This window comes from Echiichthys vipera (assembly GCF_963691815.1).
Source record: "Echiichthys vipera genome assembly, chromosome: 2".
In the NCBI taxonomy this organism is placed as follows: Eukaryota; Metazoa; Chordata; class Actinopteri; order Perciformes; family Trachinidae; genus Echiichthys; species Echiichthys vipera.
Genome location: NC_139827.1, coordinates 12,087,289 through 12,104,055, shown reverse-complemented (window position 1 = coordinate 12,104,055; position 16,767 = coordinate 12,087,289). Strand labels below are relative to the sequence as shown.

General features: G+C 42.5%; 1 protein-coding gene across 1 annotated transcript in view; it reads left to right on the top strand.

Moving 5' to 3' along the window:
• cntln (centlein, centrosomal protein) overlaps nucleotides 1–16,767 on the top strand; it is a gene marked incomplete at its 5' end in the record, with an annotated part of 91,944 nt that overhangs the window by 58,315 nt on the left and 16,862 nt on the right. The window contains 7 exons of the mRNA XM_083938160.1: nucleotides 52–320; nucleotides 4,651–4,866; nucleotides 6,209–6,306; nucleotides 9,242–9,368; nucleotides 9,690–9,827; nucleotides 10,291–10,476; nucleotides 16,530–16,727. Of these exons, the coding sequence (XP_083794286.1) occupies nucleotides 52–320; nucleotides 4,651–4,866; nucleotides 6,209–6,306; nucleotides 9,242–9,368; nucleotides 9,690–9,827; nucleotides 10,291–10,476; nucleotides 16,530–16,727 (1,232 nt within the window). The remainder of the gene's footprint in view (nucleotides 1–51; nucleotides 321–4,650; nucleotides 4,867–6,208; nucleotides 6,307–9,241; nucleotides 9,369–9,689; nucleotides 9,828–10,290; nucleotides 10,477–16,529; nucleotides 16,728–16,767) is intronic.

The following is a 16,767-nucleotide window of genomic DNA, read 5'->3' as shown; positions in this document are numbered from 1 at the left end:
TTTCATGCACTTGTCAACTCTGAGGTGCTTGCGTGTACTTCCTCCTGTTAGAGGATGAACAGAATGAGCCATGGGACCGAGGGACGAGAGGAGAGAATAGGAGGTGGAGAAGGAAGAGGATGCTAATGAAGACCCAGCACTGCTCCTCCTCTTCTCTGCAGCAGCGCATAGAGTCCCTACAGCGTCACGTTGACATACTGCGAAGTGCCAGGAAAGACGCTGTGCTTTCAGCCAGAGAGTTGCGAAGGGCCAATGAGAAGATCACGGCACAACTCAACTCCCTCACTGAGAAACTCGGCAGCAGCAAGCAGCTCACACAGGTGACTTGGGTAAAAAAAAAACAGGGACGTGAGGAAAAAGGGAAAGGCAGTTCTAAGTGTTGGGAAGTTTCTTATTTTTCTGTCTTTGTCTTTCTTTTTGTGGTTCTTTTTTATTTGCTGGGGAGTGCAGCAGTAGCAGGTCCTTTGCCCTTATCATGCTTAATAAGTGTGGCTGACAGCCCTATCCTCGCCTGTGGAGGTCAGCACCTCAGAGCAGAAGCGAGGAGGAGAATCTCCCTCTCTCTTTTTCTCCCTCCGACTCTCTGACTGAATGTTTCAACAAGCCAGTTCTCCACAACAATCTATGTCACTATCAGTTACATTTCTCCAAATCCATGCACCTGCGTGCACAGACACACACAGGTGACGTTTTTTTTCATTGAGTCCTCTGCCACACACCCATTTAGTTATTTAGTACCTGCCTCCAGGTAGGAAACTCTTAGACTTGGTATCGACTATAAATAAAACACCAAGCACTTTGGCCCTAAACAGTACCTTTCCTGCCAGGGCCTCCTTGTACACACCAACACACACACATACATGGACAGGAAGGAGACTTTTTTCTGTGAATTCAGGAATGGCAGCAGCCAGCGAGGGACCACTGGATTCCTGATAAGGCGCATGTGTCTGTATGCCTGTATATTTACTGAGTAGAATAGTACAGATGCAGTATATTGGACTTGTATACACAGGTCAGAGTCTAGCCCTCATAGTGTTGCTACCTGGGAAGTGGCCCTTGTGCTCCCACCCAGGCATCTGATTGCTAAGGCCCAACGAGACCTTAGACTCAAACTCAGCAGTAAAGACACACATGGTCACACACATACACGAACACACACTCTTGCGTGAATGAGTGGACTGAGAGGGAATTGTTGTCTTCCTGTTTGTTTCCTCTTTCCTCCTGCAGTATTAATGGCGCTCCACCAGAGAAAGTTGGAGCTGACTGACTGGCCAAAGCCATGTCTTGTTGCCCTCTCTGGAAAGGGCAAGAGGTGATGGACTTTGGGCTTGTTCCAGCCGGTCCTTGCCAACTCTCCAACTAAAACTCTCTGCTTGTAATTGGCTTAGGACAGCCTCCACAGGGGCCATCATGTGAGGAGTAGCATGGCAGTTTCTCAGAAACTTGTTTGTGTTGCTGTGTCTCCCTGATCCTGTCCTTCCAGTGTTGCTTCCTTCCTCACCTCCTTCCATCGTTAAGTCTTATTTTCTTATTCCTCCCTTTCTTACTTGCTCATCTCCCCCATGTGCTCCTTTTTTTGTTCCCCTTCCCTCTGGGGTCTTTGTATGAGTTTGGATTGAGTTTCTAACTGTCTTAATAACAGCATTTTTATAGGTGATATTAAATGATATTTTGTCAATCCGTGTGTAATATTAAATAAACAGATATATTGTAAACTTAAACATTTATTAACAAATTAATAAATGCAACAAACAAAACACAATACACTAACTAAAGCTAACAGCCAATGTATTTGTGTGTGCGTGTTCGTGCTCGTGTGCGTGTGCGTGTGTGTGTGTGTGAAACAAAGAGGAGAGGTGTGGGGCTTGGACCCCTGCAGAGATGGTGTGAACATTTAAGTCACACAAAAGCCAGCAAGCTGAAGATCTAAGAAGTTATAATTCAGATTATAACAAAGTTACAGTTCTGCTTAGCCGTTCATACAGTCTTATAACATGTAGTAATGCCCAGTTGGTGATTAGTTACCAGTCCATGAGATGGGAAAGATAAGATAAAAAAGATAAAAAGGCAAGTACTGTAGGTCAAAGTTGACAGAAGGTAAGTTAGTGATGAACAGTTCAACTGAGATCTAGGATTTTGGTAAATATTTCCTAGATATAAATTGCATTATTACCAAGTAAAATTATGACCATAAATGATGAAAATAAGACTCAATGTGTAATAAACTAGAATTATCCTTTAAGGTGGCATAAGAATATTAAAACACTCAGGTGACAGGTGAAGCGTACCCTCCTATTTTTTGCAAGTCTAGCTTTTCACAAAATGTGCTAGTAATGCGTATCATCCAAATACAGGATCATTTAGTTGCTTGGATTATCTACCTCGCTCAGTCATTACTTCTCCGTTAACTTCACTTTGCAGTCTACTGTGACATCGCCTCACAAATTTACCAGCCTTATCTCCTTACGTGTGGAGTGTCCTACCCTCCTCTAACATGTAAGGAGCTAGGATTATCACAGGATTAGGGGGTGCAACAGACACAACTGGCTGATTTTCAAAAGCTCCAGACATTATTTAAATATAAATGAAAGTTGCACTACAAATCACATCAAGTCTGGACAGTTAGACCATTACGCCAGTGTTTTATTTAAATTCACTTTGATTTTTGCACATATTTTGTTAGTGTGACTATTTTAGCAACTTCCATTTCCTTATTTACCCTGCTAATGATTGGAACAGCATCAGGTAGACCACTACTGAGAGAGAGACAGAGAGAGAGAGAGAGAGCTCTTCCAGCCTAATGGACCACCAGAATATCAGTCCATGGCAGTGTCATCTCTCACCAGGGCTGAAAATGGCCTGTGAAATCAAAGCCTGTCTTACAGGAAGTGTCATCAATGCCACTCTTAATTCGTGTGCCACTGCAGCCATAGCTCCTCTTCTTATTCTCCTCTCTCTTTCTATCCCTCCTTCTTCTTCTCTCTCTCCCATCCTCGCTGGGGATTTGGCATGTGTGTCTTCAACAGAGCAGAGGAAACCTAAAACAAGAGGGATTCTATTAAAAGGTGTCAGCCAGCAACCAGATATCAATAACCTCCATGTATGCAGAGCAGAGAGCAAACCCCTGGGAATATGCGGTTTCACTCTCTGTGCTACTTTGTGTGTGTGTGTGTGTGTGTGTGTGTGTGTGTGTGTGTGTGTGTGTGTGTGTGTGTGTGTGTGTGTGTGTGTGTGTGTGTGTGTGTGTGTGTGTGTGTGTGTGTGTGTGTGTGTGTGTGTGTGTGTGTGTGTGTGTGTGTGTGTGTGTGTGTTTTTCAGCATTTACCCATTTATGTGTGCAGCATACATCTTCATGTATCATGTCTCCTATTTGTGCCATTAAGCATTCTTGATGTGTGAAATGATACCAGGTCAGCTAATTGTGTCAGTATTGAACCAGACTTTCTTCCCCATATTTCCTTAATAAGCAGGCAAGATATTTTTTGTGTTTTGTTAACATGTGGTTAAAAGTGTTCACCACAGATGCTTTTGTTTAGAATATCTGCCACACTGTACATTGTTCATGATCAGCTAGTGCCATTATTGTTCATCACTGTAAACTCAACCCCTCACCAAATGCTAAACTCCCCCTGTCCCAAAGTGCTCTCTGATTCTGCAGGACGGCATTATTATGCATGCCAATCACAGTTAGAATTAGGCCCTATTGACCGAGCAACGGCATCATCTGTCTCCTAATTAACATAAAAAAGGAGATTTATCACAGACTAGATATTAAGGCAGGAGCCCACAGCTCTCCTGTGGCTAACACATACAGTATTTCCAACATATTATGTTTACTTTGTCTCATCGTTTATCATATTCATGTAATGTGAATTTAAATTAAGTCAAAGGATATTTTTTTTACCTTTTGTAATACATTTTTGCATCTGGATTTTTAATGTATTGATCAAAATAACCCAGTACCAAGTAGTATTGGAACGCCTCAGTTCAACGGTACTTGCATTTGATTCTTTTTGTAACTTGATTTAGAAAAGAAATATTTATTTGGTTTTGCTCGCAGCTAATCACTGCAAGCGTTCTTTGATTTGATATTACGTGCGATTGATGACTCTACATTGCCTGTAGGTGTGAATGGTTGTCTGTCTCTGTTGGCGTGTACCCCGTCTCATGCCCCATGTCAGTTGGGATTGGCTCCAGCCCCCCGCGACCCCGACAGGGACAAGCGGTTGAAGATGAATGAATGAATGTCCCATTACGGCAGAAGCTACAGCCTATACAGTCTGTGGTGTGGTGAAGTCGAGAGCATTTGAACGCTTTAAAGATGGATTTATATCAAAATAAGTTGAAGTGTACTACTTTATTATCATCTGAAAGTAGTATACTGGTACTGGTATTGTTTGTTTGTTTTTTTTAAATGATACCCAGCACTAATAGTAAAGCTGGGATTTGGTTTGACTAAAACTTCTTTAGGTAAACATCAGTTTATATATAGCAGTATGTCATGTCTCCCATTACTTTTTACTGTAACTCTCTACATCCTATCATGACAAATTAGGTTTCCTTGCTTTAACAACAGTAGACACAACTTTTGTTTTTAGTTAACATCATTAGCAGTGGCCTAGACCACCAGTTCTGTCTGTCGTTCTCCAGAAGCTGACCTCTGACCTGGCTGGTAAGGAGCAGCAGAAAAAGATTCTGGAGATGGAGCTGGAGCAGTGGAGGAAGATCACATTACCCCAGCAAACTGTACCACCAGCACAAGCAAACTCAGAGTGCTCCTGCCAGGGCAGGCCCATGCCCTCCCCAGCTAATCCAGCCCCCCAGGCCCTGGAGGGTGAGGTCAAACAACTTCAGGCCAAACTTAAGGTTAGTGGTTATAAGTTGAACTGTAGGGTTAATGAATGGCCCTCATGCTTTGTCTTATAGAGCACGGCTTATGAGATAAATCTCTTAATAGGATGATGGTATTAAGGATTGTGTTCATTTCCAATTTCGTGCACTATGAAGCTTGAGTGGATAATACCATGAATAACAAGGAAATTGTGGAATTGCACATTCATTTTGGTTGGCACAGGCAAGTTTACAGACGAAATTAAGAAAATATAGTTTATGAATTTTGCACATTTCATTTTGAATTTCCCTTTTTTTTGCCTTTTTTGCTTCAGATTTATATCAATCTCCCATTGTTGGAGTACACATGCATTTATGTTTCTTAGTTAGAAAAAAGATAATTTCCTTGGTATATTATCAAACATTGATATTTCTGAGCCACATGAACACCTCACTGCTTTGACTAGCCTGCTGTCCTTGAGGAGTTGAGGAAAATCTGAAAGAAAGTCTGTCAAGGTTTTACTTTCAAATCATATAGCATTACAAGAAGAAATTCTTGAGCCTTTCAATTTAAACTCAGCCTCACCTGAAATTGCATGTGATTTCGACATGAATTAGCATTTCTTATCATTTGATGTTATTACGGAGTACCTGTCAGAAAGATGAAAAATGGTGAATAACAGTACAGACATGCCCTACATCACAGGGAATGAGGTGTGAGTGGTTACCACAGTATTATCACCCTCTCCGCAGCCATCTCATCAGTGTCACCGAGCAGATTGCTGCTGTCGTTACACACAGCCAAGGAAGTCATGTCAGGTGACAGCAAAAGGGAGAGGCATGGGATGTACTGTGGGGGTGCACACACAGAGTGAGCACATTGTCAAAAGCTTGTACTGGTACTGTTCCCACAAGAGACACAGGGCCCTTTAAACCAAAGTGAACATGCACGTTCAAATATCCATCAGTCTCATCATCATAACTCAAGCTGTCGTCATGAGCCACATCTTAATATCTCACAATACAAAGAGATATAAGCGATAGAAACAGCAAGATAAATATGACACTCATTTTAATATTTGAACTAAATCCGGTGCTCGATTTTTTTATCTGTTGGTAAACATTTTAATTAAAATATATTTTATAGTTTAGGTCCATAAGTTGTTAATTTTCCTATTACTCCATATGTTATCCACTTTGAAAAATACAGCTTTCCTCTTAACCTCTTTTAGCACCTTCCACCCTCCCGCTGTAACTATAATGAGGAGGCATGCTGTGCCTGACCTGTCATCAGCCGTGTTTTGAAAACCTCCCCCACCCCCTATCACACACACTCCAACACATTAACAAACACACACACCGTATGCCCTCCCCCCAGAGTGCAAGTGCGGAGGTCACAAGGCAGGTGGCAGCTAACAAAGCCCTGCGAGGCCAACTCCAGGAGAAGGAGGACAAGCTCCGCCAGCTGCAGGACAAGTTAGTTTCACACCTTCTTCATTAGTACTTAGTCATTCTCTTTGTGTTTCTTTCTTACAGTTGCTCTGCAGTACAACTTTCCCTCTTTTCTATACACATCCCTCTCTCTGTCGTTGTCTCTCCGTCTCCCTGTGTCTCTGTCTGCATGTTTGCACATTCTCTGCAGCTCCCATCTGTAGTGTTTGATTCCACCATGTGGCAGCACTCTGTCTGCAGCACTCCACTCAGGCATGCTTCTCCTCTGCGTGGATCATTTGTGAAATTATGCATGTTCTCATGAGCTAGTGAATAAAAATGACTGAAGGAATTAGTGTTTATGCACATGTGTATGTGTGGGTGTCTTGTGTGTCGTGTAGAGTGGTGTTGCTTATGTGGGTAGCTGATGCGGAGTGCAGATCAAAGCAGTGTATTGATTGTTTGTGTGCCGCAGGAGGGACCATTTTGGCCCATGACACTAAAACCCACACAGCATCACTCTGGCCTGTGGGCCACAAGCCCTAATGAGTTACATGGTTCACCTACTGTAGCACCCGCTGCATTACATAGTCAGAATGTAAAGCTATAAACAATTCACTCAGGGAAAGAGTTGAGATTTGAACAGTGTTGTAACAGGCCTATATCATCATTCTGTATTAGGATCGAATTTTTGAACCGAAAGAAAGGTACAAAGAACAATTTGGCTTTCCTCCCTCTCATTCTCTTTGTCTAGTATGCTGTGTCCTCTGCCTGCCATTCTCAATAATGCATCCAGGGCATGTGTACAATCACAGCGGGTATGTGTTTGTGTGTGACCAAAGCACAGAGGATCACAGCCAGACAGAGTGAACATCCCTCAGCTGAGTTTCCACGACAGCCTCAGCCTCTCCTCTGGCTCTTGTCACACACTCACTAACTCACGCCATCTCTTCTTGCCTACCTCTCCGTTTGCCTCCATGGAGGGACCCCTTCTCAGAATGAAAGACATGTCTAGACGTCTCTGAAATATACATCTCAGCACACACAGAGGGAGCAAGGCTGCTTCGCCTTAAAGAAGAGAAGGGGGGAAAAAGAAATGAATTTCAAAGTATACCGGCATGTCCTCAGTCAATATCCGGCACTATGGCCCTGCCTTATTTATGAAGCTGCTTCTTTCATCTTTAGCCCTGTTGTCTATCAGCCACATGAAACGTCCACCCGCACTTCATTCTTAACAACATACACAGAAATGTACGCTCTCGCTCTCTTTTACGCACACACACTTCAGACTACTGACTGTTATCATTACAATACACGCATTTATGATTAACTATATTGCCAACAAGCGCAGAACAAAGGGAACAAACGTGTGAGTGATTGGGATATAGTTTGAGGCTCTCTTTCTCTCTCTTTCCACTAACACTCATAAATAGAGATCACACGCTCCGGCAGAAGCACCATATATCCTTCATTCTTTTTTATCCTCTATTCTTTTTGGGGTGCAGAAGAAGAGAACATCTAAAATAAATGTTGTCAATCTAATTGCCATTAGCATTGGGACGGAGGGAGCTTTCTGGAGCTCTTATTGCTGCTCTCCGTCTTTAAGTCAACACCAGACAGTCATCTGAAAGGTTCAATATGGGTTTTCTCATTAATGGCCAAATCCATGGGGTAACCAGCCAGCGCTACTTCCCCCCAAAGACCCCAGGCTAGACTCCTCTCTCATTTAATATAATGTCACTCCAATAGGACAAGCTCACATTTATTTAGCCGGTCTGCCCTCAGGCGTTCTTCCACCTAGGGAGACAGGGACATTTACTTACACGAAAGCATTTGCTCTTGCGTTTCGTCATCTGTTTATTCAAAACACACAAGGCATGATGCGTGTGGGAGCGAAGAGATCGCACTACATCTTTGAAATAAAAAAACAGCAAAACCATTTTAATTAACAGCATCCTTATGATCTTTATTCTATTTGTTCTAATTCCCTGAGGTATAGACAACCATGAAAAATGCTTCATATTTTTTTATTCAGTTTTTTATGAAAGCAGAATAAAACATACTAACATACTGCGCCGATTTAACACAAGGCCTCACTATAATATGGCTGTGGAATATAAAAAATGTCAATTTGGCAGGTTGACAAAATAGGATGTGACACGCGGTGCATGTTAGCAACAGTTAAAACATAAATAGCTTACAATGCAGAGAACTTGCCTCTCTTTAGGGAAGTATTAGTGCAGTACAGCACACAAACAAACAATATTTTTTAGAGCCTATTCCCTTAATAATCATAGTCTTACCCATGACCCAAGTCCCCATGCTGACTTGTTTTTATATGTGACTGGTGTAATGCTGAGCAGAAAATTAACATTTAAATACTTGATTACAGTCTTTCAAGTCGTGTCACTGCCGATTCGAAACGCCGTTTGTCAAAAAGGACTCCCCAGTCACACTAAGTGTGGCATTCCCCGCCAGAGCACTTGTTCTAATATATGCCAGTTAGAATTATATATGCATCCTTATTTCACCCCCCTCCACTTACCCAAATAGCATGCCAGTGTATTTAGTTGTCATAATGAGCTGTCATGCCTGATGCACTGCATGGGGACACTGTTCCTGCCAGCTTTAAGTGTGTGTGTGTGTGTGTGTGTGTGTGTGTGTGTGTGTGTGTGTGTGTGTGTGTGTGTGTGTGTGTGTGTGTGTGTGTGTGTGTGTGTGTGTGTGTGTGTGTGTGTGTGTGTGTGTGTGTGTGTCTGTGTGTGTCTGTGTGTGTCTGTGTGTGCGTGTGTGTGTGTGTGTGTGTGTGTGCGCGCGTGTGTGCGTGTGTGTGTGTGTAACAAAGAGGAGAGGTGTGGGGCTTGGACCCCTGCAGAGATGGTGTGATTTATATATTTATTATTATTTGATTTATATATACTTTACACTATTTGTGTGGGTTTTTTTTTATTGTTGTTGGTTTTATATATTTTGTTTCCAGGGCAAGCCACACTGAGCGAGATGTGATTATGAAAAGGCAGCTGGTGGACGATTTAAAGACAAGACTGAAGTTCCTGCAGGAGATGGAAAAAAGTTACCATGGACAGGTGGAGGAGCTAGAGAGAAAGGTATACAAAAATACACCACAGCTGCATCCATCATCATGTATGTCATCCAATTACTTTGATGATTCTTGGAGGAAAGACAAAGAAAAGTAGGTGTTGCAATGCTCAGCTTTACTTATATCCCGGAAATATGTGTCCTGGATGACTAAAAAGGAAAGATATTCATCTTAGTTAATGTTACAGTAACTTAATAGAATAGATATGTCATTGATTTTAAGGAAACTTGATGATAAATGTATATCTTGAGTACCTTCATCACAACAGAACTTCAGTGTCCTCATCCCATTGTTCACCTTCATTTTTACCTCCCTATTGCTCCAACAGGTAAAAACTTTATCAGAGGAGGCCACAAACCGGAAGGCCTTCATTGATTCTCTTAAGAGGAGACTGAAAGTTGCAAACACAGAGAAAAGCCAGTATGAGGCCTCCTGTAAAAAACTGCAGGAGGACCTGGAAAAGAAGGTAGGAAACAGCTACGCTGCCAGTTATCACTAGAATTTTATCATATGGAATATTTAAAATGTTTTGGAAAGTAGAATTTTTGTTTTGAACACTTTCAACACTTTTAGCAGTGAGAGGCAAGTTCAGCTCAATTGTTTACCTGTATAATCAACTCTGGTTCCTGTGCACTGCCATAGTACATTGCACTTAAACGGGTAAATATTTCCATAGGCACAATATTGTTTTGTAATAATAGCATCTTTAAAATTACTCTGATGACATTTCAAAAATGAAAGAATCCTGTTGAAAATGATGTGGTCATAAATTGAGTGGTCTATATGTTGCTCTCAGCCCATTCATTTCCACGTTCCCAGATTAGACTGCACTAGGAAAATATTTCAAATTCTCACAGGCCTATGTAGACTCCTTACTTTTTGAAGATCGTTTGCATTCAGCTGACCAATTCTGCTCTTTTTCTTTGCAGGAGCAGCGCATGCATGCCTTGCAGGCTCGTGTGGTAGCCAGTGAGGAGGCTTTGGCTGCACTGGAACAGACAGCCACTGAGCAAATGCAGGGGTTGACCCAGCAGAGCTCCCATGCCTTGGACCGGCTTCAGAGACAGCTAGGCCAAGCCTACTCCCAGCTGGAGCAGCTTCATTCTTTCATCAAGGTACTGTACTAAAGGGGCAACGGATCAAAGTCTAGTGAAATCATCGAACCTGTTTTTAACCAGTATGGTGTGGTGTGTGTCTGCAAGTTCTTCACCTATGAATTGTTAGGATTCTTTGTGGGTATAACTCCTGCAAGGCTGGGTGCTTATTTAATTGGGCAAAAGTTGAGGGGGGGGGGGGCTTGTCATGTTGACCACTGTAAATAAAAAAAAGTCGCCTCCCTCATGGCGCCGTGCCAACTAGAAACTGTATAGCAGGACTCAACTCTATGAACAGCACCGCCTCAAGGTCTGGACTACCCTTTTCCAGAGTTGACCAGGTGGTTGTTGAAATACTCATCAGTCTCCAGTAGAGTGCCAATGTCTTTCATTTTATATGTGAGTATATGTCATGGAGAGGAACTTCTCTGATCAACACAATAAAACCAGGTCAAATAATCTATCTAACCTCTTTAGTTGAGGTCCTATTGGACTTCAACACCCGCCTCATGTACAGTAGACCTGAGTGATCTTTTGTTGTTAGGAAAGTCTGGATGATGCCTATTGCAATTACAGCTCTGTAGACATTCAGAGACTCAGAGAGGTTCTGGCAACCTGTCAAAAGAAAGAAGCCCGTATTACGTAGGCTGTTCAAGACAAAAATGTTGCAGTATTATTCTGCCTCACCATTTTGTATTAAAGGTATGGACACGGAACGGAGGGACAGATTTGTTCTGGCTTTAAGTTGGCAGCAGAGGTAGTAGCAGAGCTAAATCGACAACTGTGTAAAAGGGACACACACACACACACACACACTAGACACCCATGCTGTTGTGCTACATGTCACACCTGCCTTGCTTCCAGAATGCTATCTAAAATCACACAGTGGGGTGCGTTATGCCAGTGTTGATTGGCTCGGTGTACAAAGGCAAAGCAGGCGTAATGGAGGATCTTCTTCACGGCAGTATTGGGGAATCTCTGTAAGAGAGCATATAGGAAGGGGAAGCAGGGCCTTGCCTGTTCTGTCCTTTTTAGCAGAAGTGTTCAGCTGTCATTATTGACATGTCTCTTATTCTCTTCAATATTACATGGAGGTTGGTAGCAATCCAACCTACATTTATTTTATACTCTTTTCACCGTTTCCCTTAGGATATCTTGTGGGACATCTTGAGGAATTTGGAGTGTGTGCAATAACCGTATAAAGGCAATGACAGTTGAGTCTTCCAAGGAGTGTAGAGTGTCCAGTTTGGCGGGCAGGATTGCATCACTGCTTTCTAAAGACTATGTAGTTCTGATGGTTTCATTAGACAATGAGCTCCAGCATCATTTTCAGACCAAGTGTACAATGGTCAGGATGAGAGTCAGTGCCTGTGTGTCCGAGGTAATGGTTCAGAGGATTGGCCCCTATGCCTGGAAGCGAGTTTCTACCTTTAGTGAAGAAGTTGAAGTTGCTCCTAAGTGGAAGTAAATGCATTGCTTATCTCTCATTCACCAACATAAGGCACTAGCCTAACCATCAGAAGCAGGATTCAGTATGTAACTCAAGGACACTTCACATCAAATTTAATCGCCAACCCTGTGATATGTGGATAATAAGCTGGAGAGTGAAATCATCAAGTAAACAGGTGTGTCGCCAATAATGCAAGAATTTTACCAGACTGTTGTGGTGTAGAGGTAAAGCTCGCAATTTACCTGTCAGTCCAAATGTCTGCCTCATGAGGTCTAGATAGTGATCAAAAGAATAAGAGCTGCTCATTTATTTACAAGAAGGATGTCCAGAAGGAACCCATTGTGGAGGTGTTTCTCCACCACATTGAAGGAAACAAGATGGTTCAGGCATCTGATGCCAGCCCTGTAGAAGTGTTCTGGGAATGTCGAACTGGGAGGAAACTCAAACCCAGAACACACCGGAGGAATTACACATCCCAATTGGCCTGGGCAAGCCAAAGGGTCTCCTAGGAGCAGCTAGGGGATGTGGTTTGGGAGACAGACGTCAGCGCTGCCCTGCTTAGCTAGCAGCCATCAAAACCAGATCTTTCATAAGTGTCAGCAGCTGGTTGGATGGAGTTTTAACAATGTGTATATGTGCCATTATGCATTTGCACTTTCTTCCGATACATAGGGAGACACAGGCTACCACTGAGAGAATGCTGTGTGTGCCTGTGTGCGTGCGTGCGCGCGTGTTTGCCCCCATTGGGTACGGGCACTATTGTCTATGTGTCAGCCTAATCCATCACCTTGGTGTGTTTGTGTGTCTTTGTTAGTCTGCGTGTGTGTCTGGCAGACTCTGATAAAGACTGTCCATCAACTCTGCTCAGCTGACACCTGTCTATCAAAGAAGGAAACCGCTTGGCAGAGATAGATAGGGATGGCAGTGTATTTGCACACACACATAAATCAAGTGTCAGATCCTTGATACAGTTCAGTGGCAATTCTCCACTGTTTTTGTCCTCACAAGCCAGACATATTTGAAATGACTGAAACTATTCCTGTCCTCGTATGGTTCACTTACATCTGAAGAGAATCGGAGGTGGAGAGCATGTGTGTGTTATCTTGTTTCCTTTTCCTAACCTCTGATTTATTTCGCACATCTAAACCTTTAGACTTCCTATTTTTATACATATGCGTTTATAAAGTGAAGACACTCATGCAGTATACACGTAACCTATAAATAGAGGCTGCATTACATGTGAAAGCACACGTATAGAAATGCATAGAAATACAGTTCACGCTCGTATAACTCCTCTCCTCCATTCCCATAACCCAAGGCTGGTGGGGCCATTGTGTTGTTGTTGAGGATTCACATCATTGTTTGCCTCCCCCTGGCTCCCGTGATTCCCTATAAGAACACCAAGCCCTTTGATTGGACTGCCTGACGTCCGGAGGAGATTTACTCTTGTCATGTATTGATCAGGACCGGAGGGGTGTGTGTGTGTGTGTGTGTGTGTGTGTGTGTGTGTGTGTGTGTGTGTGTGTGTGTGTGTGTGTGTGTGTGTGTGTGTGTGTGTGTGTGTGTGTGTGTGTGTGTGTGTGTGTGTGTGTGTGTGTGTGTGTGTGTGTGTGTGTGTGTGTGTGTGTGTGTGTGTGTGTGTGCGCACGTCTTTATGAGCTTGTTTTTGTTCTTTGTGCCTGTATGTGCTCTGTGTGTACTGTGTGTGGAGATTTTTTTTTTATTGTGTGCCAGCAAACCCTTTTGGCCCCTGCACACGCCCCAGGCTGTAAGCACTGCTGTTGAACTGCTAAACAGTGGCCCTGCATGTAGGGACTACTTCACAACACACACACTCAAGGTAGTTATCTTGGAAGGAATATTTTGGTTTGTCATCCCTGCTGAAAAGTACAAGATTGTGCAGAGTTTGAGTAATATCTTTTTTTTTTCTAGCGGGGGATGTATGAGTATTTTTGTAATCACTGGAAATTGCTACATGGTGTTGGATATGAAGTACCCTACAACAATGATGTAACAACACATTACCTTACAGAGTATAACTTTCAAATGTACGTTCTGTAAAAGGTGCTTCATTAATTAAAGATCTTACCCGAATTTGTTGTGTATTTGAATAATAGTAAACAGCAGTTTTTTAACATCAGTGCCTGCCTAATCTAACAAAATGAAAGCATTTTTCCCTCCCTCTCTGCTCTTTATGTTTTTGAATGGCCCTTTGTGTCCATGTGTGTGTGAAGAGGTTCATAGGTAGCTAGTTATTAAAGAGGATATCTTTTTGCTGCTCATTTGATCCCCATCTCTATGCCCTAATCCTCGTCCTGTCTAAATTGCTCCTCTGGCAATTGAGCTTGTGTACTAGTCGGGCTAAGAGCTCTTAACAAACACACTCAGACACAATAGCTTCCATGTATGTATTTGAATAGCTTGTGCACGTATGTGCGTGCGTGTGAATAATTGCATATCCCCCTCCCGCCCTCTCCCAGGGCTGAGAATGAGTGATAAATTCACCCCTTAATCTCTTTCTGGATTCTTCCACATGCAGGGTTTAGGTCAATTGAATGTAACCCTTGACTAGTGACAGTGAATATCTATTAGGCTGTAAATAAAAGAATAGGATCTCTGACTGTTAGTTAATGAGCTGTGTGTTCCTTTAGGGTAAACACAGCCCTCAGATCACCAAAAAGAGCTAAAGCTGCCTTCTTTGATTAGGAGGTAGACGATGGTTATGATGATTTTTGCTCATCCTCTTTAATCAGTGCTATTCTGCTTATTTTACACCTACGTGGACATGATGCTAATTTCAAGGTTTGTATTTGGGGTTTCTACTTGAAGTTTTTATGTTTTAATGTTAAAAGGAAAACATCTCCTCATACTGTCTGTCTGAATATACCTGTATTGACTCTCTGAAACTCCATTTTAGCGCCTGTCTCTTTAAGCCCCCCTCCCGAAAAGCCCAGTCTGCTCTTATTGGCCTGCGTTCCCAGGTCTTCTGCGTCTGCACTCCCTGCATCTCTGCACTGTCATTGCAGCCGGGAATGACTAGAATGACACTGTAGGGACACTTTCTACCTATATATAGTATAGTATAGTTGTGACATCACAGCTGTACGGAAGTCCTGATTGGTCGTTTCAAGGGACAGTAGCAAAATGCAGACTGTGTGCATTTATCTGTGGATTCAGCATTTTGATACTTTCACATTATTTATATATCACCTCGAACTGCTTTAAAATTAAAAAAAAAAAAAAATGGAAATCTCGCTTTTTACAATAAGGGACATTTAAACTGGTCCTACCTCTGTTACTAGAAGGCACAAATCAAACGCATCTAGAACTGTTGACCTCATAGACACAATTTTGTTGTTTTAAAGTGTAGCAGTTTATACATTAGACTTCAGAAACCAGAGTTGAGAAACCAGTGTTTGCTCTGTGGATCCATTTATATAACCCATTGTTTTTCTGTTTTCTTCATTTTATCATTAATTTAATCTGTATGGGCTCTGAATAATGTGATCCTGTTGGGTTTCCTTCATGTCTCCTTTGAATTTCTGAATGTCTCTGCCCTGCTTGTGTATATTTGATGTTGCTAATAGACAAATAGTAACACTTCACATACTCCAGCTGCAAGCCTCCAACCACTCATTCAGTACCCTCCGGTGAGAACCACCACTTGCTTGTAAACTGCACCTGGTCCACCTGTGTGAAATTAAGAGAGTGGGAGTGGAGATGTTTGCCGCAATTCAACATTGTTCATGTGTGATTACCCTTGTTACTGTAATGCACTTGAGTGTTTTCATATGTTTGTACTTTTGTTTTTGTATGTGTTTTGTGTGTGTTGCTTGCTTGGCTATATTGTGTACTGTCCAAACGCACGTTGTACTTTTTTTTTTTTTATATTGTTTTTGTGTACAGAGAGTTCTCTGTCTCTAGCTTTCCCTCATCTGACCATCTATTCCAAGGTCAGCTTTTCAGCAGGCTTACAAGGGAATGATACAGAAGATTATTGCCTCGATCAATAAGCTCAAAATGAAGCAAAGGGGAGTTTACTTTATTGACTTCCTCGTGTACAGTGGCAGTTTTAACATTTAATTGTCTCTCTGTATTTAGAGCAAACTCCCATTTAGTGCCCGTCAACTGTGCCATCCCAGGCCTTCCCCGTTTCGCTTGCCATTCACTCGGGCACCATTTGAAACGGCCCCTTATAGCTTAATTATTAACAGTGTTATGCTGCCCTGTTGTACTGTGAGACATTCAGAAAGTAAATAAATAAATGAATGGCCGTATTTTCAGTAGCTCTCTGTTTTTTTCCGTCTAATGCATGATTCTCTGTCTGTGGAGATTTTAGCAAAACTTGGGGTACGTTTGCTATCAAAGCTGTGTTCCCTCAGCTTTCAATCGACAGGGCAACAAACCCTCAGGTTCACATTCCTAGAAGGGAGAGCAAGGCGCAACCGAAGAGAATCTGAGTGTGTCAAACTCAATATTCCTCCATAATGTACTAGGCATCTCTGGCGCATGCTTGATCAATTTCATTTATTCATCTGCCAGGCAGAGCTATCCCTCTTGTTTTTCTATATCCATTTCATCATCCTCTTCTCTTTTTTTATTCCTTCTTCTCCTCCCCCTTCAGGCCCTGGCCAGTGAAATACTTTTAGACGTTCAAGAGGTCAAGCAGCAGTTGATGAAGAGGAGGAGGTTGAAGCAGGCCAACGCTGTGGCAGCAAAGGGCGGCCTCTCAGCCAAGTCTATGATCAAAGCCAAGTCCATCGCTGCCTCCATCCTCAATATGTCAGAGAATGACCTCGCAGACATAATGGACACTGACCAGGTAAGGCCAAGGGACAGTGAGTCAACATTTCATATAAACA